We start from the raw sequence: 26,280 nt of genomic DNA, 5'->3' as shown, positions 1-26,280 counted from the left end.
GAAGGGATTGAAATGAGCCTATTGTCTTTCCTAGGAAATGACAAATCCCATTCTTTCCTTCTCTGCCCAGCAACAGCCCAAACTTGGAGTGGCTGGGACATCCTTCCTTCGTGTTGAATTTATGCTGTTACGCAGTCAAGAAGGAAAATATTTTAGGAGCAGAGTGTAGTGCAGTGTGGAAGGCTCTGAGGTGAGAAGGTGGAATAGAATACTTTCAGTTGGAGGGGACTGACAAGGATCAGCCTGTCCAGGATCACTCCAGGGCTGACCAAAAGCCTGTTGTTAAGGGGATTGTCCAAATGCTTCTTAAACACTGACAGGCTTGGGGCACTGACCACCTCTCCAGGAAGCTGTTCCAATGTGTCACTACCCTCTCTGCAAAGAAATGTTTCATAGTGTCCAGTCCAGACTTAATTTGAGATTCTTTTTTCACAGATCTATTGGTTAGTTCTTGTTCAGTGACTGACCAATATAAAATGATAAAGCAGTTCTACAAAAAATATCATTTTTTTACTTTTATGCAATTGTTGCAATTATACAGGCAATTCTGTAAAAGCATTCAGTTCCCACATCGAGATGCTGCTATTCCAGATGTGGCTTTGCATGAATCTGATCCTGATGATTGTGTCTGTGTGCTGTGCCCTGTGATTTCACATTTGCTTTAAATCCAGTCATTGCTGAGCCTGCTGTTGCAAAGAAGGGAAGGCCCTCCCCTCCATGCTGGCTGCTCATTCCTGCCTGCTCCAGCATTTGTGATTTTCTCTTTAATCCAACTTAATGTAATCTTTTATTTATTTAATTTTGAGGTCAGTTAGATGAATGAACTGATCCAACTTATTCTGTTGTCCAGCTGATGCTAGAGCTGATATGAAAGAAGTGGCAGGAAAATGTGTCCGGGGTTGGTGTGTATGTGCTTCTTGGCAGTAGCAATCACTTCAGGCTTAGCATGTTCATAAAATGCCTAATTGATTATATTGCCCTGGATAAAGCATTAATGCCTTGCCATCTTGTTTCTGGATCACAACAGACCTTATGTTAACAACTTTTTTTTTCCCAGACTCGAGTATTTCAGGGTGTCCACAAATGAGTAAGTTTAGGCTTCTTGGAAGCTGTAAGTCAAAGGGGTGTCATCTTGTGAGTGTGAGGAATGCCCATGGCTTCAGATGTTGGACTGGCAATGTGGTTTAACATTGTTTTGGACCACAAGTACTCAAATATTGACTAAGTTGAGTCCAAATATGAGGCTTAGTACAAAAATGTTGTGATTTGAACAAACCTTTTTCACTCACAGATCAGGAGATTGTCATGTTTCATTTTTAAAGGATAATAGCATTGGTTGTAATGGTACATACAGCTGGAAGTTAATAAAAATCAGAGCAAATACATAGAATTTATTAATGTTTTTGATTAAACAGGAGACTGTATCATTCAGATCAGATGTGACTAATTACTGAAATGAATGTGTTAAAAGTCCATGAAATACACTGAGTTGCATATAATGTAAACGACTGTGCTGTTCATGTTAAGCATCATCACTAAGCCTTCTTGCCCAGTATTGAGATTTTTACTAAAAAATATTCTGCAGTCATTGGGTAGCTTATATAATCCTCTTGGTTTCAAAGAAATGAAATCTGTTCAACCAATCTTCCCCCATCTGTCTCTTGTAGCACTGCTCTTCTATGTGGCAGGCTTATAGCTCCCTCCAGAGTTCTGTTCTGTGCTAAAATACAGAGGAGAAAAAAATAAAAGAGAGACACTGTAAAAGAATTGTATTTTCTGCACACATCATGTTACCTACATGACTCAGTGTTCCACTACCAGGCTGGTTTGTACAATTCTTTTGAATTTATCTCAGGATTTTTTTGGTATCATAATGATATACTTGTAGAACTTAAAGACATTGGCTGATTTGTATACCAGGTTTCTTCATTTTTCTATGCCTTCACCTTTTTTATATATATATTTTTAAAATTTTTTCACTAAGCATGAATAGCAGGAATGAGATACTCAATTTGTGCACATACATAAGTAGGCTTAGGGCTGAAGTAAGGAAAACGCATTCCTACACTATGATTTTTTTGGTATAATAAAGTAAGTGTAATAAATAAAGTGTACAGTCTGCTAAATATTTAATTTGTTGCTATTCCGATAAAGAATTGATATTTGGCCCAACTATTAACTAAGGTAAAACAGCATTTCTAGGTCTTGTCTAACTTAAAATTTATGAATTGTTTTTAAGAAAAAGAATCTCTTCTAGATGGCAAACTTTTGAATAACCTTTAATATGTCAGATATGGAAGTATTTAATAGATCTTGTTAAGGAGATTTGAGATGCTCCTGAACTGGTCATTAACCTGAAAGTTTGTGTATATGTATTTGATCTTTTCTGCATTAGCACATGAAGATTTGCTGAAATAGCAGGGAGGAAAGTGTTAATGGTAAAATCAGAACTTGTAAAGAATTTCTCTGTTCTTCTGGACAAGGCCACAAAGGTCCTGTGAAATTTGTTACCAGCTAATGAAAACTGCTGTTAGGTTGTGTGTGGGTGGATTTTTTGGTCGTTGTTTTTTGCTTTTAATATATGGGTGTACGTTTTCATCCATCTTGGAAAAAATGGTAAAAAAAATCAGCATCTAGTCGAATGCTTGCTGCTCTAATTTTGCAACTCTTGGTTTCTGTACCAGAGCCATGGTTTGTGACAATGACCAAAACGCACGTGATCGCGGCCTCCAGAGAAGCGTTCTACGTCTGGCAGTATCGGGTGGCCAAGAAGCTCACAGCCATGGAAATCAATCAGCTGGCACGGACCAGGAAAGAAGGCAGGGAAAGGTTTGTCTTCAGGCTTTGTCATTTTTCTTCCTCTGCTCTGGTGTCATGGAGAAGGTGGATTCTGCTATGTCTAAAATGCAAACCCTTGTCTTCTCATTTTTTTAATCAGGTTTGTTGACTTGTAGACTTGTAAGATTAAATACTAGTTTTGTATAACAGAACTAGTGTTTATTATCCAGATCCCTCAGATGTTTTTGGATTAGTTCCTGTTCAGTATCTCCATTTGCTTGCTGCATGATTTCCTTATGGAGCTGTGTGTCTTGATGCCTTTTTACCCCTCTTCTGTTTCTCCTCCATGCTCTTAGTTTCCAAGCAACTCTATTCCCTCTGATAACTTTAACTGCTTCTCATCTGTCGGTGCCTATAAGAACATAGTCTGTCCAGCTGGCTCTTCTCTAATACACTTGTGTCTGGTTGTGGCTTTGACAACTAATCCTGTATGGACTTTTATCCTCTCAAACTAAACAAGCCAAAGTCAACATCATTTTGCTTCCAAAGTATTTCCTTCCCAGGTGCTCATTTGTGGTATTAACTTTTCTGTCACCACCACAAAGCTTGCAACTTTGTTATGGTTTTCTTTTTAGTTATTTTGTGTGTCTTCCATATCATCTCTGCACTATATCATCTTTCTATAAACCTACCATCTCCTGTCACCATATATCCCTAATAATGAGTAATTATTTGTACATGTTGTAATAACTTACATTGTTGTAGGACCTGGATGTCGTAGCCTTGGACGAGATTATAAATTGATAAAAATGTTGAAAAATGTAAATAGTTGTAATTCAGCATTAATGATGATTATAGCATTCTAAAATCTTTCCTAATGCTACTTTTTAAGGCAAAAGAGAACTTACAAGTGTTGAATAATACAGTAATACATAAGTTTTTGTGAATGTGAAGGTGAAGCTCTTCATAATTGTGGAGAAGAGTGAGGAAATATGGAAGTGCATATTTGAAAAGAACAACTGAGTGATAGTTTTCAGCAGGACACTTAACTGTAACAGCAGGAACTTACTGTTACAGGATGAAAGTTTACAGATCATAGGGGAATAGACTATCGGGGCTGTGAAAGTGAAAGCAACTGCTATATCTTTATATCAATACAAAGCAGGTTTATCAAAGGGGATGCTTTCAAACATAAGAACAGATATAGCTTTTATTATCTTCTCCAATTCCAGTGGTTCTCCAAGGATCAAACATACCGATGCTACAAAAGATGATTCATTCTTTGGACTCACTTTTTCTTCTAAATCTCCTTTTCTACAGGATCTATCATATTGATGACACTTCTTCTTCAGGGTCTGGAGAAGGACACCTTGATTACAGCAGAGCTTTTGAAGTGAGTAATGTTTTGAACTAGGGTGTTGGTGGTAGTTTGAAAGAACAGTAATTAGTGCTGATTTTTTTATTTTCATGGTTCTTCATTAGTAGAAGTAGTTGTACTTAAAATTTCCTTTACTTTTACCTTTTGTACATAACTGTTATATTTCTTCCCTCTGGTTAGTGCTGTTACTGTGTCATTGTGTACTACTGGAAATATACAGCAAGCTATAGGGAACATGGAAAAAGTATATTCTGGGTGTGTATGGTATGTAGACACCTGCTGTCTTCCTGGTCAGAAGCAGCTCCCCTTACTTCAACAAATTATAACTTTGTTGAAACTTCGTGAATATTTTCTAGTATTTTTGGCCATTTTCACTTCATGTGTGTGTGCAAGTGCTGGCTGTCCTTACCTGAAATTAATTAATTAAACAGACCTCACAAGTCAGGGATTGTTGTTTTCTTGTGTTTTCTGTTAAACACCTGTTACATTCTGGGTTTCTTATATTTTGGAGGGAGGGGCAAGACAATAAAGGAAGCTGTTAATATTATTGTCATGATTCCCATAGCAAAGGCTACTGATACCATGAACTCTACAGACTATATGCTGAAAACGTTTGATAGCCCCTTTTCATGTGGACACTTATATCTTGTTTATTTAAATAACCTTCTTTGTTTAGCAGGGCATTTTTACCTTTGCAGTAAAATTGATACTGATATCACTTGTTTACTTTCAGGCAACAAGAGATCCAATTTGTGCAATAACAGCATCTGATAAGATACTACTTGTGGTAAGCTACATGATTAACATAACTCCTAATTGCCTTCTTGTGCTTGTAGGCATAAGCTTCTTCTATGTTCATAAGCAGTCATAATTTCAAAGCACTTCTGAATATAGAATTTACACAGACAAAATCTCTTTATAAACTTCCTCAAAGGTAACTTTAACAGTTTCTTCTGTTAACCCGGATTCTTTCTTTGGGAGGGCTAATTCACTAAGTACTTACAATTTAATTACAGACTAGTTGCCTGAGTTAATACTTACACATAGGATTTTTTAAAGTCTAGGTCAGGACTTAATTCTGTAATCTGAGTCCTGAGAAGTCTCTCTGAGACAGTATGTTCTAGACACAAAGATTTACAAAGTTTGTCTGTTTACATATTAATGGTATAATGTATGGTACTGTACTCTATACAGATGAATACACTTATGGGTTATACGGATGTGTGGGGTATTGAATCATGTCAAAGAGCTGGTGCATTTTTCTGTTGCAAGCTGGAAAGTGATCTCATTAGATGAACCAACTTACATGTGGGCTTTAAAGCAAACTAACTGAACAGAACAAAGAGAGAAAGAACAGTATTTCTTCCTGTTATCCACCTTCCAGGAAAGACCTTGATGTTTTCTCATGTTCTGATTCCAGTGTGGATTTTTTCTTAGTTTTTTGTTATATCCTTTGACTGCATTTTACAAAATTAGAGGGTCATGGGAGAAAGCATGAACAAAAGAAGTGTGGTGGTTCATAGCTGACTGTGGAATTGTTGCTGCTTGAAGAATAAGGAAATGAACTTCTGACAATAATTAATCTGTGACTTTTTTTTAAAGAAAAGGAATGAGAGGAAATGCCTTTGGAACAAGATCTGGATAAATGTGCTGAAGCTGAATGCATATGATAGTGGTTCAATTTTCTAACACTTCTGAACTAATCTGTTTTTTAGTCTATAGGGTATACATATGTGAAAAAGTCAAAAATAGTCTTAGTCTTAGATTTATGCTGAGTATTTTAGGGATAGCTTTAGGGGAAGAAAAAAGAAAAAGAAGGAATAAAGTTTTCACACCTTTGAAATTTAATATTGACTCATTTCCAACATAAGAGTTGAACAATAGGCAAACTAAGGATATGTTGTTCACTTTACAGAAACATCACAAGAAAATAGTGGTAATGATCATTTCAGTTCAGAGATGTCACTCCTTTCAGCCTGATGGCATCCTGACACAGGGATTGGGTCGTTCATTCAACAAAATAAAGATAAACCACACTGGTACTTAGATTTGTTTTCTGTTACTCAAGCATGTGAATAACCAGTGTATTTTATAGCATTTCCTTTTAATTTCTAGCTTTGGTCTTGCAGTAACTGGTGAGACTTGTTAGTATGCAGACAGCCCCACATGAGAAGAGCTGTCCTGCTTTCAAACCTGGGCTGGTGCTGCCATATGGAACTCTTTGAGGGGATTTACCAGTGTGGGACAAGGATCTTTTCACACCTCTCCTTTTTTATTATGTAGACCATGTCTGGAGGTTCATGACTCCTGAAATTCTGTGGGCTAGATGTGGACTGTAACTGTTTGTTTTAACATCCCTGATCTGTCAATTGTAGCATCTTAGAATATCTTGTTTAAATACCAGAATTCAGAACTTTTAGGGTGATGATTCCCTCTTTTCACTCGTGCTCTGTCACTTATCCCAAAACTCTTTTGTCTAAAACAGCAGATATATATAAAAGACCATAAAAGACCATTCTAAAGGGTTTATTGATAGACCAATTCTCCCACTAAGGCAGCATTGCTTTCCTCTAGGGAAGAGCATCTGGCATTATTCAGAGGTACAGTCTCCCTAGCGTGGCTCTGGTGCAGAGCTATACCCTGGACTGTCGTGCCTATCAGCTGTCTTTGAACTGCAACTCCAGGTAAGTTACAGATCTGCTTCTAACACAGATACCCAATTTCAAAATGAAGCACTAAAATTTGTGAAAATACTAATTCTGTGAAATCTGTAATTCTGTAATAATTATGTACTAATTTTAATTTTGTATAAACCATTTATTAATTTCAGTTGTTATTAATGGTTGCTTAACCATTTATTTATTATTAATTATTTCCATTTGGACAGTCACTGTTAGTAAAGGCCTCCTATGTTTTACACCCTGGGTACATGAAAATACCTTTGTTTTATTGCATGAACCAAACATAACCTTCCTTTGATCATTACATGAATTGATAAATTCTATCATAACCTGAAATTTTATATTTATGACTTCTTTTTTTTTCCTGTGTCCTTCTACAGCCTAGAAACTTTGCTCATCCCATTTAATTTTCCAGTGTTATAGGCTGTAACTAGTGGTGATGTTTCTAGTAAGTCTGGTTCTCCTGAGCTTCATCTGTGCCAATACTGAAGTTGCTTTCTACTTAACAGCTATTTTTTTGCAAGAGAGTGTTGGCAGAAAAGGCAAAATGCAGAAGAATTTGCAGGGCAATTTTAATCCCTTCAAAATAACTTTATAATTTCAAACAAAATTCATAATGCATGTGTATATGTCTTGCTTGTGCTTAAAAAAGACAGTGTGATCTAGTCAGAGCCATGTTAATTTTGTTTTGAACCCAAGCCATTTTCTTCCTAAATGATTTTGTTCTAGGGAAACAAGCTCAGCTGCATAAGCATTTTGAGGTTAATTCTCTAAATTGCACTTGAAATTTTAAAAGAGATTAAGGCTGTCTGTCAATATTTAGAAATGCTTTTAAAATGGCTTTGTAGTAAATACAGGTTACTATGATTCACTGAAGACCTTTGCAACTGTAACTTTTTAAATGTAGCCTTTTAGAAATTTATTTTTCCCATATTTTAAACGACTTCAAGGATTAATTGGATTATGCTTAATATTGCCTTGGAAAAAAGTGAAGAATACTCTTTGTAGAAAGGCAAGAAAGTAATTAAGTCTGCATCACCACACTGACTTTTTAATTTAATAATCTGCTTCATTGCATCCTAGTAAATAATGAAAACTCGTTTTGTTCAGTTGTTAATTTGAGTCTTTGTTAAGAAAAGTTTGGTGAGGGACAGAAGTGTAATTTATTCAACTTGGTATCTGATATATCTTCAAAATGCTGCATATAAAAATGAGCGTGTTTCAGAACCTTTGGAGGGCCAGATCCTGTTTGAGCTGATAAAGAACATCTTTCCATGTGTCTGGTCTCTGCTGTGCAGATAAATGAAAATCATACGGATCTGTGCTGGTTCTGGCACACCACAGCATCTCATGGAATCTCTAGAATTATGCTGTGCCCGGTTAGAGAACTGTATCAGATTTACAGCCTTGAGCAGTGCCCTTTAGCTGCCTTATTTTTGCTCTGTTTGTTTTTCTGTAGCCGTCTGGCTATCATAGACCTTTCAGGGGTTCTGACCCTCCTGGACCTGGACCCGCGGGCTGCAGGCAGCGCGGGGCAGCCGGAGGCGGGCGAGCAGCTGAAACTGGAGCGCAAGGACGTCTGGGATCTGAAATGGGCCAAGGACAACCCGGACTTGTTTGCCATGATGGAGAAAACAAGGATGTATGTTTTCAGAAACTTGGACCCGGAGGTAAATATCAACATATATAAACTACTCACTTTAAAAGTTCACTCTTAGGTTAATGACTCTTTCTTGAATAGTATTATTCTTATGCTTACCATTCAGTTGTGCAAGTGTTTGTTTATATAAACTTGCTTCAGGAAACCTCAAAATCTTACCATCTCACGTGGGAATGTTGTTTTGGACCAAATAGTTAAAATTAATGGTCAGTCCTAGAAACATAAGAATGGTGTCATATTTTTCTTAAATGTATGAGATTTTCAGGAATGTATTTTTTGTATGCTTTGGAATACATAAATGCAATTTTAGTAGAGATACTTGTAAAACAGTTCAGTTGAATCTAAATATTGGCAGGTGTTATTCTATCTCTTTCTCATAATTTAGTTGTAGAAAACATGAGGATTTTTAATGATGACAATGTTTTCAGAATTGTCAATAATGTTAATGATTGTATTATTTGTTTCTTTCTGAAAGTGCAAGTATATACTAGTTTGGAGAAAAATGTATCTATATGTATACTTAACAGATTTGATTAGGATTTAGTCAGACAGAATACAAGTTAATTTCATTATAACTTATTTAACTTTAAGGAACCTATACAAACATCTGGATACATTTGCAACTTCGAAGATTTAGAAATCAAGTCTGTTCTTCTGGATGAAATACTAAAGGTCAGTATAATTAATTTTATTTTGTAGGACAAGTCGTTGTCTGTCTTAATGATAGATACCTGTTTTGTTGAGTGAAAATAAAAAGTCACCAGGAATAAAAATATGTTTCTTTATCCATTATGTTAGAATCCTGAGCATCCTAACAAAGATTACATCATCAATTTCGAGATTCGGTCATTACGAGACAGCCGAGCATTGATTGAAAAAGTTGGCATTGAGGAATCTTCCCAATTCATAGAAGATAATCCACATCCCAGACTTTGGTAAAATCTCCTATAAGCCAAATTTGTTTAAACTTGTCTTCTTTTCTATTATTTTCCTGTTCAGACAGATCTAGTATGAAAATAAAAACCTCAAATTAAAACCAGCCAAAGCAGTATGCATTTTACTCACAATCATTTAAGATAATGAATGTCAGACATGTCCTGTATCATGACAGTGGGTACAGGGTGTAGGCTCAGGACACCTTTTTGCTCTCTGCTATATGGGCCCCAAAACAGGTGCTCCTTGTGTTTTGGAGGGAATTTAAAGGAAATGAAAAGCTGACAGAAAGATAACCAAGTTGGATAAATTAAAATTTATATATTTGATATTGAACATAAAAGGTAAGGGGAACACATCAGACTGACAGTAGGATAAGAGTAGTTTGAGTAGGGCTGGGTGTGCAGTGTTCCCATGAAGCATCTCAGAAGTAATCTGAGAAATGGAGATAGTGGCATGCTTAAACTAAACATGGCTTAGCTGTTAAACTAAAGTTGAAAAGCCTGCAGAGCAAACATGTGAGAGTAAGCCTGTGAAAACAAGGCTGCTGGAAATCTGTTTAATATCCCAACTTTTAAGGGCTGGAAGAGTAAAGGCCTCAGTAGATAATTTAATGTAAAGTCAGCGCAGAAGTTAAAACTTCATTGACAAGTTCCTTGATGAAGGAGACCAATTCTCTCTAGCTCTCTGGAGACTGTTTACCTATTTGTACCTTTCTTTAGTAACTTTGGCTGTGTTTTGAAGCTGAATGGTCTCTTGCAGCATTGGATGCTCAGCTTGCATCAAAGGGATTGGAGAGTTCACTGTTAATTCTGATGGTTCAGAGAAGAATTTATAGAGTTGCGGAAAGACTGGACAAGACACCTTGCTTTAAAAGTTTGTCCCAAAAAACATTCCTTTCTATCTAGTTGTGCCTTTGTCTCCAGAATGTTCATTTTGAAGAACAGGATTTACTAGTTACATATTGAAAGTTTCTGTAATACTATAATTTTATTAGCTTGAGTGTGTAGGGTAAAATATTAGTGTTTTGAGTCTTCCTTTTTACAAACGTTTTGAAGTAGCTGAAGGTTTTTGGAGCTTTGAAATTGTTCATGCTTTTTTTGCTAGTACCAATTGGTCACTTAATATAAAATGCCTATTTGTTTTGCAAGTCTGTATCTCAGTAGAAGTTCTATATCATAAAATCACAAAATAGATGTCAAATTCTGTTCATCTTGCTCTGGAATTGACATGAATTTTATTTTTACTATGAGAGAAAACATGTCACATATTTATGAAGAAGAGATAGATTAGAAGTGCTGGATATATTCCAGATCAGAACAAAACAGTGACCTTGCTTCTAGAATGCAACAAATGGTGATGTGTAGCAGATTAGTTGGTTTCTTTGATGGCAATGATGAGCACTTAAGTGATACCAGCCTTCTCAAATTGATTCAAAAATACAGAGCTGAAACTGCCTAAGCATGGCTTGGATCAGAGAATCCAACAATTGTATTAGTGGTTTTAACTTAGTGCCTTACTCCTCTGAGTTTGTTTCACAATGTCAATCAGCCAGTCTAAATTTTAAAAAGCCTTATTTTTGCAGAAAATTCTAGAGTTCATTCAAGCACCTGATGCACACAGGTTAGCCTGTATTCCCTATTTGCGGAACTAACCAAAGGAGCAGTACCAGTTACAAGGTTCCCCAAAGGTTTTCCCTGCTCTCCCAGACTGCTGTCCTAACAGGATCAGGAACATCCAGATGGATCAGAAGGATAATTTATTTCTCGTTGCCAGTGTCACTGGAGGCATTTAGACTGAGGCTGCAATCAAGGCTTAAAGTTGTCACAAAGGCACAGGGAGAAATAAATAAATAAATGGAACTGCACTGAGACCAGCAACACATTTCATGTAACAGTCAAATCTTGCCCATTTCTCCCAAGCCAGTCCATCTGAACAGCTGAACAAAAGAATATTAGCAATTATTTGAACATCTCTCCCTGACCAACACTGGACAGATCACAGAATGTATTACAAATAACCACGTGACTGTATTAAGATTAGCTACTAAACAATAAATTGCAACAACTCGTAAGTCTTCTTTCAATAATTACTAGTTAAATGTACCCTCATTTCATTTAATCTATAGCTGCTTTTCCAGCTGCTATGTTTGTTTTTCACACAGGCGACTCCTGGCTGAAGCTGCTCTTCAGAAGCTGGATTTACAGACGGCTGAACAAGCTTTTGTGCGTTGCAAAGATTATCAGGGCATTAAGTTTGTGAAGCGCCTGGGCAATCTGCAGAGTGAGTCCATGAAGCAAGCAGAAGTGGCAGCCTATTTTAGCAGATTTGAAGAAGCTGAAAGAATGTATCTGGATATGGACAGAAGGTAATTGCATGTAAACATCTCAGCAGTAAGTAAAGAAAAAAAAGTCAGGGGGAAAAAAAAGCATTCCTTAATCCGGAATGACTGTTTTCTCTGGAGGGTCTTTACCAGTTTCTGCAAAAACATAAAAGGATGAGATGGAGAGAAATTTGGTTTATCCATAGATAACCAGCTCTGTATGTAAACCAGTGCATTCCAAACTGTTTACAAAACCTTGGCTGCTCTAGGTAGTGCTGTGCTTTGTAATGTTTTTTTCACAAGTATTTTGTCGGTATTTCAACTGGGATTCCAAAAATACAAACAGTCTTAAATAATGTTTAATTTATGTGGTGTTGCTCTGCGCTAGTAGCCAAGTACACATTCTTCTCAATTACATATACAAACAACAGAGTTTTTAATGAACTGTAATTTTTGGAGAGACAGAAGGCCTCTGGATGAAACTGTGAAACATTGAAACCAATCAGTGTAATTTTTGCTCAGGAATGAAAACAAACAAAGCAAAATTTTAGTATTGCTGGGAATATAAATTAACGCTAAGTAATTAGCTAGGGCAGTGTCTCTACTGAAAAAAGATAATGAAAAATCATCAGTAGCAGTTGTGCAGTGTAGCCTGTAGATGGTGGTCAAACATGGAGAAACGTGAATCACTTATGCACATGTGAAATTTTTAAGCTTTGATTAATGGAGCCATAAAAAACAGCAGGGAATGATGGAGAAAAAATTAGTTATTATTTCATCCTGTAAGAATGAAAGTAAGGGGGACAGGATGGCAGGGCAGAGGGAGAAGGCAGGAGCTAGGGAGAGATGTCCAATAGTGCCTGGTAATGAAAACTGCTGAAGAGAAATTTGGACTTAGAATTGCAGAAATCGAAAACTTACTTTATTATTTACTGGTTTCAACTTTTACAACTAGAAAAATCCTGATAAGAATCTACTATAAATCACAATGAAATAAATCTATTTTTCAAATAAAATTTTAATGTTTTTAGATAGATGTTCTTACTTAGCTGACTGCATTGACTTCCTAGTACCTTACTTAAGTTACTTGAAAATTGAGGGCATTTTTAAAAGAAGGGAGTTTTTAAAAGAAGAGCATAGGTCTCTCCCATTTATTTTCTATGCACCTGCAGAATTACTTTCATATGAGGTAACATAGAATTACTCTGTTTCGTGGAAAAAACATGCCAGACAGACACACAGTGAGTCATATGTATGCATGAATAATAAGAAGGAAAAACTACTGCTGAGTCCTTTCTCCTTTATCCAACATCATCCTGAGTCTGGAAAAGAAGTGTCTGAAATCAATTTTATTCCATCTCATTTTTAGCCTCCATTATTTATATTTGTTGCTTCTTGGTCTTTCCCCTCACCTTCCTTCTGCTTTTAGCCTTTTGCAGCTGCTGCTGTCTCTTGCAGTGGTCAGCAGTGAAAGATACAAGAGCGAACCTGAAGTAACATCAGCCCAACTGTCTCACTCACTCAACTCCTCACACGGGAGTGTGGCTGATAAGGAAGTGCATACATGTGATATAACCTGTGAGCTCTCTTGAGTATCTGCTTTAATGGAAAAGTGCTTAAGTCTGAGATCACTCTGATACCTGCATTGCAGGTTAAGAACACAAAAATACTTTTGGATGCTTTTCTCGATGTTTTTGTTGCCTATTGTGTTGTGTTTGACTTTTCCCTGCCGTTTCCTGTGTAGAGATCTTGCCATTGGGCTGCGGATCAAACTGGGCGATTGGTTCCGGGTGCTGCAGCTGCTGAAAACGGGCTCGGGGGACTCGGACGATGCCCTCCTGGAGCAGGCACACAACGCCATCGGAGACTACTTTGCAGACCGGCAGAAATGGTATGGTCTGGAGGAACTTAAAAAGGAAATTACTAAACTGATGACAAGACTTCATTTATGAGGAGGGACAGATATCAGCAAAGTTAGGATGCAATACATTGGATAATTTTGGAATAATGAGATTTAGCTCACACCTTTATGGTTCCTTAATATGATAAACAGAGCTGTTGACCAGGTACCTAAAGGGTGAAGGTGATACAAATCTCTGCTTTGCCAGAAGCCTGTCTGCTTCAAAGGAAGGGACGAGAAATACCTATACAGTTACATTAGGCTGGATATAGAAAGTATTAAAAAAACCAAAAGGGATTAAAAGCAGTACAGAATTACTAACCATCAGTGAATTTTCTAAAATGCTTCAAACCACAAATATTTGAGAAGGTCCAGAGTTCTCTGACCTGGATCTGTCTCCAGCTGTTGCCCAAACTGGGCACCCAAGGAAGATTTTAAGGGCAGTGCTCACCTGCAATGATATTTCTCCAGGACACATTTTGCAGTCAGGTGCTTACTGAGGCAGAGGTAATGTCTTCATAGATAATAACTTGCAGGGAATTTTTTTCATTAACGTTTCTTGTTGCCTTCTAAGCCCACGTATTAGAGTTCTACAGATCCACTATGTGTTGCCATTATCCAAACTGTATTGTCACAATGCAGCTGAAATCTTGTGATTATATTTTGAAAATTGAGTTTTAAATGCTTTAGGTAACTTTAGAGAATGGTCTTGGAAGTCTCAGTGTTTACACTTTAAAATATGGAAGCACAATAGTAAAGACCTTTTTTGGAAGTTTAGCAGGAAGTTGTCCATTGTCTGCCCTCATGTCTGCAGATGTGGGAATGTAGCTTTAAGAATTCCTTTACTTCCTAATCTTCCTAGTCAGAGAATCAATACTGCTTCACTTTTAATATAATGATCTGTGAAAATTAAAATTTTTTTTGCATTTTGGAAAAACAGTGAAATTCTAGCCTTGAAAGTTTTTCAAGCAAAGCTACCTATTTAAAATAACGTGATTTTAAATTTACAAATGTAGAAGGCTTACAGAATTGAAACCTTTTGTTGTGTTTATACATCAGAAGCCACCACATTTTTGTCTTATTAGGTTAAATGCTGTACAGTACTATGTCCAAGGACAAAACCAGGAACGTTTAGCTGAGTGTTACTACATGCTAGAAGACTACCAAGGACTGGAGAATTTGGCCAACTCACTTCCAGAGAATCATAAATTGCTCCCTGTAAGCAAAAAGCATCTTTATTGTTCATTGTCTTATACCCAACTATTTAATTAAAATTTCCCATCTTGAGAGGGTTAAAAATGAGAGAAAGAATGCAGTGTATGACCTACTCATTTAAGTGCAATGGTGGTATTGATCTTGAGGATTAGTGTTATTTTCATACTCCATCACTCTTCCTTTCCCTTATTGTCCCAGTTCCCCAGAAAGACCTGACTGACAATACTCTAAAAGGAGAGGAAGTAGATGGGATAGAGGCTGTGTAGGATATATAGATGTACAGGGTATAGGTGTGTATATGTAGCAAGAAATGACTAAATAATAGCTCATATAAAACTATGCTGTGGTTGATTTAATCCGAAATGCTTGAAAAATGAAGAACATGCTCATTTAATGCCTTTTCTAGTAAACCAAGGCACAGCATTTTCTTTTAACCTCATTGTAATAGCTTTCTTGACTTTAGAAGCAGTGTGTGAGACTAGCACACTGTTCTAAAGATTTACAACAATGCCTGGTGCCTTCACAGGATCCATGAAGCAAACAACCCATTCCCTACCCTCTTGGACTTAACTTAACCAAACCAGGAGTACTGCTGTTGCTGCATAGTATATTAAATCCGTGGAAATTAATTTAATACAATGCTGATGCTTTTTGCAGGATATAGCTTATATGTTTGTGAGAGTGGGGATGTGTGAACAAGCTGTGTCAGCCTTTCTGAAATGTAATCGACCAAAGGATGCCGTCGATACCTGTGTGCATCTAAACCAGGTAAAACAGCAGGTGATAATCTGTAATAACACCAGTTTAACAGTGAGATTTCTGTCCTAATGCCCAGTGGAATACAAACCCTTGTTAAGTGTCAGATGATTTGTCACAGTTTCTGGAAAATTCATACTTCAGTGCTTAAGTTAGTTCTCTGAGATTAAGATTAGACCATTGGAGAGGGAGTGCAAAGCTACATGTAGGATATATGGGCAGCATGCTCAGCATACAGACATTTGTCACCTCTGTGGAGCTAGGCTGTGCTGCCTTCTGATGGAATGGGAGAAGACTGGAGAAGAGAGAGATGTCCATTCTGGATATTTTCCACATTCCCCTCCTTCTTTGTATAGATGCAAATGGATTTGTGACTGCATGAGGATGTAGCTGGAAACTGATCTGCATGTTTATGACTAGAGCTGTTTCCTGGTATGACTTATCCTGTGCACATGTCTGTGTCATCACAAATAAGGGAAAAACTGAAGATGGGGCTGTGAGGAACTCGATGGATGGGAATGGCAGGACTTACTAGGGCTGGCTTTATGTGAACAATTTATTGGTTTACGGATCTGAAGAGCTATTAGGTGTGAGATTCAGTTAAGATCTCAGTCCTGCCAAACTTTTCATCTGGGGCAAACACAGTAGCCAAACCACTGAAGATCAGGAAAATTCACAGACAAAATGAGGTGTATAGAAGGATGAGTAAAGTGTTACTATGTGCTTTAAGATACTGAGCTGAAGTCCCCTTTCAGACATGCTTTTGAGAGTCTGGTTTAAGTAATATCAGAAGTGTTGAAATCCATATGTCTAGCTCTGAGCTGAAATTATTTTGCATAGCTTTTGTGAAAGTAGAAGCAACAGTTTTTATGTGGTTTTGAACAGAAGTCCAGCATTTTTTTCAGCACTGCTGCATCACATGCTTGGAAATGATGTAAGCATTTGTATTTTCTTGCTTTTTATGTTAGTTTTATAGTAGTCTGGTTCAAAATGGTGATTCAGTATTGCACACAAACACTGCAGTCTGTTCATGGATAACTGGTTGGTTCTGAGAGTGTATTTGAAAAAATGCGATTAATAATTGTCTCCTTTAATTTCTAGTGGAATAAAGCTGTGGAGCTGGCTAAAAATCACAATATGAAAGAGATTGGATCCTTGTTAGCCAGATATGCAAGTCATTTACTGGAAAAGAATAAAATCCTTGATGCTATAGAACTCTATCGTAAAGCCAATTATTTCTTTGAAGCTGCTAAGCTCATGTTCAAGGTATCACAGGTTTTATTTTTGTCAAATGACTGGGTTTTTTGGACTAGCTCTTACTATTTCTGTGCTACTTTTATTGTCTTGGGGTTATTTTCATTTTAACAATGTCTAGACAATAAGCACGTCATCATACTTATGCAAAGATGAACCCAACTCCCAGAGTTCAGGTATCTCTATGTGTAATGGTTACCCTGGGTGTCTTCTGTAGCTAGTGACTAGGAGACTTTGGGGACACGTGCCATCTATTTATTTATTTTGAGACTTTCACTTCAGTAGGAGATGCATTGCACCTCAGAAAAGGTCCTGGTGCCCTGCATTGCCTAGTAAAAGAGTATGGTAGACTGGCCTGGGGTGCAGCGTCCACATTATTTTAGATACCATGGGAGTTATTTTTATCAACTTAAAAAAAAAAAAAAACAGGCGAAAATCAATGTAACTAGAAGTTAAATGTTAAATTTTGGTATGTCTTCAATTAGTTCCTTCAATTAGAAATGGCTGTGATGTGCTTTTAAGAAAAAGATGTTGCTTAGATTTGGTTTGGCTGCAGAGATTTCTCTACATAGCTTAAAGTCTTGTAGGAGTGATAATGTAATTTTTACAGCAAATATTTATAGCAGTATATATATAATATATGTTACTTTCAAAGTAATTCTTCTTTTCTGGGAAAACCACCAGACCTTATTGAAAGCTATGTATGTGTTTAAAAATTGCTATTTTTTAGTTTGTTTTTATACTAGATCACTAGACTTATACATGGTTACACTGATTTATCCTTCCTGAGAATCTGGCTTTATATACATGTTAGCTAAATAAATATAGAATAATGTGCATACTTCACTTTGACATTTTCATTTATAGTTCTGTTTGCAGTCTAAATTATTACATTTAAAGGCAGAATCGTTTTTGGCATGATTTCCTAGGTTTGTGCAAGCGTGCAATTGTCCAAGATAATTAAATCCCTTTGTTTTTTTTTTTGAAGATTGCAGATGAAGAGTCAAAGAAAAGGACGAAGCCTTTGCGAGTTAAAAAGCTTTATGTGCTATCAGCCTTACTTATGGAACAGTGTCATGAACAAATGCAGAATGCACAAAGGGGAAAGGTTAAAGAGAAAAGTTCAGAGGTAGTGTCTTTCCCCCTCCCTCCCCTTTCTGAATTTTGGTATCCGCTAGCTAGGTCAGAATAAAGCAAGCCATCTTGATGGGAGCCTATAATGTTTTTTTTAATAACCCTTTTCCCTGCTTAGAACAAAGCTTTCCTTAAGCAAGTCCCCAATGAAAACATTGTTTTAAGTACTGTTTTTAAACATTTAAATTGTATGTATTAATAGGTATTTTTCTTCCTAAGTTTAACGTGTTTTTCTTAATGTTATCACTATAACAATGAAAACCATACTAAGAAACTGCAAACTTTTTTCTTCCTGCGAGACTCTTATGTCATTTAGGAGTAAGTATGGATCCCAAAGGGTCATCTATTGCCTGTAATTCAGCAAGGAGATAGGTCCAGATACAGGGGAAGCAAATGGAAGAGTTTTTTCCTCTGCCCACATGTTCATCTTCATATGCACAAATGAAATAATTTAAACAAAATTTCAGGAGCTCTGGTGTTAAAATGCAGTATTAATCCAAACTATGAACCAGGCTCCAGACATGCACAAGATATATTTGTATACACACGTATATGATATTTATCTTTGAAAATCTGCACCATATGTTGTGCCTGTGCTCTGGACAGAATGCCTGACAATTTGGTCCATTTGTATTTTTCCTATTAACACGGACAGTGGTGTAATCACCAAGTACAGAAAAGCTCTTTTCATATATCCCCATTTTCTGCTGTATCTGTTTCATACAAAAATGACTTGTGATACTGGTTTGTTTTCAGAGTGCTTCAGCTTTGGCTGGTATGCTGGAAGAAGATGTTCTTTCTTCAACAAATCGCTTTGCAGACAATGCTTGGCGAGGAGCTGAGGCTTACCACTTCTTCATACTTGCACAAAAACAGCTCTATAAAGGTTCTGTAGATGCAGCACTTAAAACAGGTAAGAATTCACTTTCAACCCTGTAAAGACAGCACATAACTTCATTTATAGCTGCCACATTTTTTTGCCATGGAATTTAAACAAAAACCATACAATAAATTGAATAATGCTGCAGTCACAATACCTGGAAAGGACTTTGCTGAAGAAAATGCAAATCTTTCCAAATATTATCTGGTAAATTGGTCAATCTCTGTGGATGTTCTGCTGACTGTTTTGTTTCTCTCCCTAAATTATAAGGCATACATGAATTTGCATCAGACCTCCTTGGAGAGCTTCACAAAAAATCTGTGGGAATTAGAGAAACAAATAGTGCCTTGTACTTTGTCCAAGTAATGAAGATTTCAAATCCTTCTAATATTTGTAAAACCAACCAACCAAAACAAAGTGTTTCAAGAAGACACCAATTTCCAAGTGAAATCTCCTAATTTTTTTTAGAGCAATGCTTCATAGTAATGTCAATAAAAAGACTGTAGTTCATTTTGTCCAATTTTTAGAATTAATCCTGCCATCTAGTAGCAACTATTTCATACAGATGCTTGCACTTCTGACAAGATGTGCAATCATTTTCTTGGATTTTTTTTTTTTAGCTCTTCATTTGAGAGATTATGAAGACATTATCCCTGCAGTTGACATCTATTCCCTTTTGGCACTCTGTGCATGTGCAAACAGAGCGTTTGATACTTGTTCAAAAGCCTTTGTTAAATTAGAATCCTTGGAAACCCTTAAGCCAGAGCAGAGGCAACAGTATGAAGACCTTGCTCTAGAGATATTCACAAGATATAAACCAAAGTATAACAAAAAAAATGATCTGGATGATGTTCTTGAGAGGTGGGTTTATTTTTATATGATACTATAATAATACTATCACTTTTTTCTGCTGTTTGCTGTATTTTGGGTTTTGTGTGTGACCAAATTAATTAAGTGCTTTGCTGCTTAAACCAAATATTGGGCAAGAATGAGGCAGGAGTCAGCGAGTTTGGAGGAAGGTAATACAGCAAAATAGACACTGACTGCATTGAAGGAACTGGGCATAAAGATATAACTTCATCTTAATTTGAAATGCAGGTGGACAAAGCACAGGAGTTTTAGGACCTTTGAGACTGTGTCAGGTGACATTAAAGTAAGAGTGTTACTGTTTGCATCACCATGGTGGGGTGATGAAAGTATCAACAAGGGACTGTTTAACCATTATTAACTAACAGGTCTCCAGTGTTTGGTGAATTACCTAAATCTACTTGGTGTGAAAAGAGCAATATGTGAAGATAAAATTAGTATGAAGGGCAGATTTAAGGGGTAAGTCCTTGGAGTGGCTGTACCCAGAACAGTGTGTTTGACATGTTTCCTGCTAAGAGCATGGAACTTGTAAATATGGAAATTGATTGTGAATCAGTTTTCTTTTGGTGAACAGGATTGTAACCTGTCTTGATAGATCGCACTGTGCAGTTGTACAGAATCTCAGTAGCAGCTGTCAAGTTGATCTTTCAGACTTAGGAGTATAATAGCAGTGCAGGTGTCTAATCAGGCCCTACCTTTATATGGCCTTCACTGCTTCTTTTCACCCCATCTTTTGGATCTGCTGGTCCTGATTTGTTGACTGTATGGTTTTGAGGGGGTGGGCATTCTCTGATGTGAAGATTTATAAACTTGGTTACGTGAACAGTGAAGTGTTACATGAGCTAATAACTTATAATCAACAATTGGCAGACCCCATTTTTATTCTTTCAGCTTTAATATTTTTTTTCTTTTTTTTTCTAATAGAGATGGTAAACTTCCTGTATGTGTTGCAACAGGAGCCCCTATCCTGGAGTATCGATTCTGGATGTGCAGTGTGTGTAAGCACTGTATGAAAGCCAACGAAGCAAGCCATTATAATGCCTGTCCTCTGTGCCACAGCACAGTAAGCTGAGGATAAAGCCTCTGTATCTGCATTTACGACTGCTAAAAACAGCCTCTGAAATGTTACTATCTTTTGAAAACTCAGGTATTGTATTGTAGCAGTTAGTGCTGCTATTAGAGAAACATTATAAATAAAACCAAAGCCAAAATGGAAAACTCACAAGAGCAACTGCTTCTGTTTATCTGAAGAAATTACTGTGTAAATAGATTCCATTTTTTGCTACATTTTAAATTGAATTGTATATTGAGCCTAGTTTCGAAATCACGTGAGTTGAATGTAGGCTCATATCAGTATGTTCTACTCTGCGCAGGCTCAAATTTTTTCTCTCTAATTCCATAGGAAATTATTGAGTTTTCTCAGAATACACAGTTTTTTGAAGGAAGTGATTCCTGAGTTGAATTAATGTCACAATAATTTTGATAATATTACATGTTTTTGTACTACTGTTTAGAGTTACCAGAGTGATGATACCAGTATAAGCATATGTTAGTGCTGGTTTCTTTTGCCACCATTTTCATTTAAACCCACCACAGCAATAAAGGGCTTGAAAACACTCAGCAGTCAGTGTGTCAGTTGGGTTCTTGAGCTTAGGTGATGTCACCTTCAACAGGTTCAGGAAACCTCCATGAACTTGCAACCTGGAACCTGGCATTTTTCATGTAGCTTGAGAGAGCAGCCTGCATCTGTTGAACAGCTTTTAGGAGCTGAAGTGTCACCCTTGTTACACACAAAGGTCCAAGGAACGATGTCTCGCTGTCCTGCCTTAGTGCTGGTTTAGGCCTGTGCTCTGGCAGTGCTGCAGGGATGAGCTGTCCCCAGGACCAGCCAGCACTTGGCTGCCTGACAGGAGCCGTGATCACAATGTGATCTTCACATTGTGCCCTGAGAGGAGTGTAGGACCTCTTCTGTGCTGTCTCTCACCTAAGCTTAGGCCAGGTAAGGATAAACCCCATCTCCATAGAATCACAGAGTAGTAGAACGGCCTGGGTTGGACGGGACCTTAAAGGCCATCTTGTTTTAAGCCCTTTGACAAGGGCTATGACACCTTCCACTAGACCAGATAGCACAAAACTTATCCAACCTGTTCTTGAGTATTTCCAGGAATGGGGCATCCACAGCTTCTCTGGGCAACCTGTTCCAGTGTCTCACCATCCTCACAGTAAAGAATTTATTCCTTATGTTTAAACTAAACCTTCCCTCCTTCAGCTTAAAGCCATTCTCCCTTGTCCTATCCCTTTATGCCCTTGTAACCAGTCCCCCTCTAGCTCTTAGAGCCCCTTTAGGTAGTGGCAGGTGCTCTAAGGTCTGTGCAAAGCCCTCTCCAGGCTGAACAACCCCAGCTATCCCAGCCTGTCTCCCGAGGAGAGGTGCTCCATCTCTGATCATCTTGGTCTGCTCTGGCCTCGCTCCACCAGGTCCATCCGGTGCCTGTGCTGTGCTGCACTGGGGGTCTCACGCGAGTGGAGCAGAGGAGCAGCCCCGTCCCTGCCCTGCTGGCTGTGACTGGAATATTTCCGTGTTTATTTCTCTATTTCTTGTCTGAGCAGCCCTCTCTTCCTCAGCACCCTCTCTCACGTGCCTGCGCGCGCCGGCGTGCCCGTGACGTCACGGCGCGCCCGCCCAGCGTGACGTCATCGCGATGGCGGGGGAGGCGGCGGCGCTGCTGGCGGCGGCGCGGGCGGAGCTGCGGGCGCGGCGGCTCTCGGCGGCCGAGGAGCTCTTCAGCCGCTTCATCGCCCGCAGCCCCGCGGGGTAACGCCGGGCCCGGGGAGCGGGGCGGGCGCGCCGGCCGGGCCCCGCTAACGCCGCTCCCTCTGTGCCCGCAGTGCCCGCAGCGACCTCGCCACGGCGCTCAACGACCGCGGGCAGGTGCGCTACCTGCGCGTGGAGTTCGCCGCCGCCGTGCAGGACTTCACGGCCGCCATCGAGTGCCAGCCCGGCTTCGAGGTGCCCTACTACAACCGCGGGCTCGTGCGCTACCGGCTGGGTACGAGCCGGGGCCGGGCAGGGCAGCGCGGCCCGGGCGGGACTGGGACGGGCGTCGCTCCAGGGCGGGCGCAGTGACAGCGCCTTCAGCTGCGGCCTGCCCCGCCTGGGCTGTTACACACCCCTGTTGCTGCTGTGTCGTTCCGAACGATGCTGTTCGTGGAAAACGGGGAAAGGGGTTCTTGACTCGTGGAAAAATTTGCACTGGGGTAAAACAAGTCAATTCCAAATATTACCATTAAATCTGAGATAAAGCGTGTCCCAGGCAGCTGTAGCTGCAGTGAGCGCAGCCTTCTCCACTTCCAGTGGGCTGCCGGCCACCCCTCGGGAACTTCCTGCCCGTTTTTGATGATGCCGTCACAAAATGACAGCCCCGTGCCGTTGATCAGAGCTTGGCTGTGGCAGAGGTCGAGGCACTGGAGAATGGAGCCAGGCCGGCTGGAAGCTCTGTGCCTGTGTGCCAGCTTTAAGGCTGTTATTGGTGTTATTGGTGTGGGCCTTTTGTCTCCTTCTCTTGGGAATAAACTGGCTGAACTGAGCCTTAAGTCCATTTAAGGTCCAAAAATACATACTCTATTACATGTGAAACCATTTAACTCCCAGTTGGCCTTGTGGAGAATCCACATGTAGAGGATCCAGGAAGTAGCTGCTGCTTTGTGGGTGAAAGTATTAGGAAGTGTTCTTGAGTTATGAGGTTTGTGAGTGTAAGCACTTACTATAATTTTACTTTTCCTTTTTTTCTTTTTTGGGACAGGAGACTTTGATGAGGCCATGAAAGATTTCAGGAAAGTGTTAGAGTTAAACCCTCAATTTGAAGATGCTGCATTGAGTCTAAAGCAGGCTATTCTTGATAAAGAAGAAAAACAGAAGCGGGGTTATTGAAAATGCGGGTAGTGATGTGATGTGAAAATATTCCCCTAAACATGTGATTTTTGTCATTGATGGATGAAACAGAAGATAATTTACATCTTTTATGACCTGTTGAAGAACTGTATTATTGGGTAAATAAGTTAAAAATTGATTATGATTGCAAAATAAACTAAATTGGGTATTTTTAGTCTTGAAAGAAGTATGTTGATCTCTGTGAGACCCATGTACAGATTTTGTACAGAAATACTTAGTAATTCTATAATAAATGTCCGGATTAATTGAAAATAAAAATGAACATGACCTTTGTATCTCATGATTGTTTACATTACTGAAATCGGTAAATCATCAGCAAGAAACACCTTTGCATGTTCATAGCAATGCAAGTTTCAATGAAATATTCTGAGATTGCCTACATGAGCATTAGGACTTTGTTTTTTAAATAGAATTATGCCAGTGACATTTCTGCTTCTTAAGGTGTGTTCCTCCATGGATGATCCCAGAACCTGCACAAGCACAGGACTAACTGAAGATGGTGAGACCTTTTGAGTGAGTCATGAGAGCAGGCTGGAACCTCTGCATGTCCTTCCCAGAAGCCTCACCAAGATCACTTTCAGTGTGGGGATGAAACTGCAACAGCCACAATGAGCAAGTCTGAAACACGGCTGAGAAAATGCTGCATTTACCTTTCATACTCTTGACACTTGACTGCAGCCATTTGAAGTTACAGAAATATGATATGTAATACCAGGATGTAACCATCCACAGTTTGAGAAATGGACAATGACCACTTCTGCCCTCCTCAGAAGTCTTAATTTTGGACTTTTCTTGATAAATTAAGCACATGCTTTGCTACCATTTATCTTGGTGTTCTGTCTCCAAAACAACACAGATAATTGTTTAAAGACTTGACACGCTTCATGCCACCTCAGTCTTAAAAACAGAAATCCGACTCTTGACTGATGGTGAGAAGGTGAGCTAGAACTAAACATGTTCCTGATTGACCGTGCCAAGACAATTAAAGAAGCAGTAATGAACAGTTGAATGTGACTCAAAAAACTACTGTGAGAAGAGAGATGACAGGTGTGGTTCTGCACACAGCACTTAAAATGGCAGGATATAGATCAAAATATTAGCAGTGAATAAGTATTCTAGAAAACAAAGATGCTAGAGATAATATTCCAGCTTGTGTTGTTTTGTGAATGTTGCTTAATTACTTCTCATGCAATTTTTAGCACAGAAAGACTGCACTGGGCTGGGGAGCAATTGTCAGTTCTCCACAGTATTTCCTTGTCTCTCCTGTGAAAGGATGACCTGTCATTATGCATTTCAGCATAATCTAGAGTTCTTTCAAGGTGATTTTGGCCAGTAGGGTTTTCACATTTTCCCCTTTCAGATGCACACGAGTCACTTAGTTCTCTGGCTTTCAGGTTTTCAGCCTGAAATTATTAAATAGCCCTGCTGGTTTCAGCGGAGGTAGAGTTGGTTTTCTTCACAGTGGCTGGTATGGGGCTGTGCTTAGGATTTGTGCAGAACACAGGGTTGATAATACTGAAATGTTTTTCTTATTGCTGAGAAGGGCTTGCACACAGCCAGGGCCTTTTCTGATTTTTGTACTGCCATGCTGGGGAGGAAGTTGGGGATGCCTGGGAGGGTGGGAGGAGACACAGCTGGGACAGGTGACCCAAACTGACCAGAGGGAGATTCCACACCTTAGGGCATAATACTCAGTATATAAAATATAAAAAAACTCTCAAACTTGAAGAGGAGGATGTATTTAGTAACTCCCCTTGTCGTGCAATATTTCCTGTTATTAAAGTTTTAAGAATTAAAAGCCTGATGGAGAATAATAAAATTCTTTTATGTAATGTTTTGTGAAATTCAGGCAATCTCTCAGCCTGTAAAAGGAGCAGGGTTTTGTGCTTTGGGTGCTTTGCAGTGTTAGGTGCTGTAGCTTTATACTTTCACTGGGCTTTATGGGTTGTCTGTGCATGACAATTCCACACCTCTCTGGAGCTCGTGGGTCAGTCCTGCCCGTTGCACAGCCCTTGTCAGTCATGGGCTTGCACCAGTAAGTCAAACAGATGGTTGCTGCTAATGCACTGTGGCTCTCCTTACTCTGGCCAGAAATATTTCAGACGTGAATAATTCTCAGCTGCTTTCCCAAGGTTTCCTACCTATAAACCTACTGTCCCAAACCCTTGACTTTCCTTCCACAGCTGTCACTGGCAGCTTCTCTGTTTGGCTTGTTCCCAGTAGTCAGGGTTAATTTGGCAATGAGTAACTGTTCTCACCTGATGATTTACCTCTAAACTTATGAAAAACCCTGTGAATTCCATAATGCGTTACAGAATGTCGAAGAATAACATCACTGCCTTACAGAACAAGGCAAAGAGTAACATCATCACCCTGTGCTTTTCCCTAGGACTCTTATTTGTCCTACTGAAACATGGGAGGAGGAGTTGTCACACAGCTATCAGTGTTGCAGGGCCTGTCCCTTGCTTTTGTGGAAAGGTGGGAAAAGCTGACAGAATGCCAAGGTTAGCAGGGCACCGAGCAGTGTGAGAAGGGTTTCATGCACGATTAGTGTGAGTGCAGCATGGAG

At 38.9% G+C, this 26,280-nt stretch overlaps 2 protein-coding genes across 5 annotated transcripts in view; both read left to right on the top strand.

The window, feature by feature from the left end:
* WDR35 (WD repeat domain 35) overlaps nt 1-21,375 on the top strand; it is a 41,343-nt gene extending 19,968 nt beyond the window's left edge. For all 3 annotated transcript variants that reach the window (XM_014894940.2, XM_088162448.1, XM_088162449.1), the window contains 16 exons: nt 2,685-2,829; nt 4,099-4,171; nt 4,890-4,943; nt 6,731-6,840; nt 8,297-8,507; nt 9,089-9,169; nt 9,296-9,432; nt 11,595-11,798; nt 13,498-13,644; nt 14,739-14,871; nt 15,526-15,636; nt 16,726-16,890; nt 17,867-18,007; nt 18,769-18,925; nt 19,513-19,753; nt 20,684-21,375. In XM_014894940.2, the coding sequence (XP_014750426.1) occupies nt 2,685-2,829; nt 4,099-4,171; nt 4,890-4,943; nt 6,731-6,840; nt 8,297-8,507; nt 9,089-9,169; nt 9,296-9,432; nt 11,595-11,798; nt 13,498-13,644; nt 14,739-14,871; nt 15,526-15,636; nt 16,726-16,890; nt 17,867-18,007; nt 18,769-18,925; nt 19,513-19,753; nt 20,684-20,831 (2,258 nt within the window). In that variant the 3' untranslated portion in view covers nt 20,832-21,375. The remainder of the gene's footprint in view (nt 1-2,684; nt 2,830-4,098; nt 4,172-4,889; nt 4,944-6,730; nt 6,841-8,296; nt 8,508-9,088; nt 9,170-9,295; nt 9,433-11,594; nt 11,799-13,497; nt 13,645-14,738; nt 14,872-15,525; nt 15,637-16,725; nt 16,891-17,866; nt 18,008-18,768; nt 18,926-19,512; nt 19,754-20,683) is intronic.
* A 1,071-nt stretch (nt 21,376-22,446) lies between these two features.
* On the top strand, nt 22,447-25,543 carry TTC32 (tetratricopeptide repeat domain 32). Of its 2 annotated transcripts, XR_015802750.1 has the most exons (4): nt 22,447-22,574; nt 22,649-22,809; nt 23,563-23,809; nt 24,153-25,543. XR_015802750.1 is itself a non-coding variant. In XM_014894910.2 (3 exons), exons 1-3 carry the CDS (start codon nt 22,462-22,464, stop codon nt 23,688-23,690), a joined length of 402 nt encoding a protein of 133 aa, XP_014750396.2. In that variant the 5' UTR covers nt 22,449-22,461; the 3' UTR covers nt 23,691-23,986. The 2 variants fall into 2 exon arrangements, 1 of the variants encoding a protein (XP_014750396.2); XM_014894910.2 differs by lacking the exon at nt 24,153-25,543 and having other exon boundaries at nt 22,449-22,574; nt 23,563-23,986.
* The last annotated feature ends 737 nt before the right edge of the window (nt 25,544-26,280 follow it).

The sequence above is a fragment of the Sturnus vulgaris genome, chromosome 3 (assembly GCF_052056855.1).
Source record: "Sturnus vulgaris isolate bStuVul1 chromosome 3, bStuVul1.hap1, whole genome shotgun sequence".
In the NCBI taxonomy this organism is placed as follows: Eukaryota; Metazoa; Chordata; class Aves; order Passeriformes; family Sturnidae; genus Sturnus; species Sturnus vulgaris.
The sequence above is the reverse complement of the archived record's forward strand: the minus strand, read 5'-3'. Positions and strand labels throughout refer to the sequence as shown.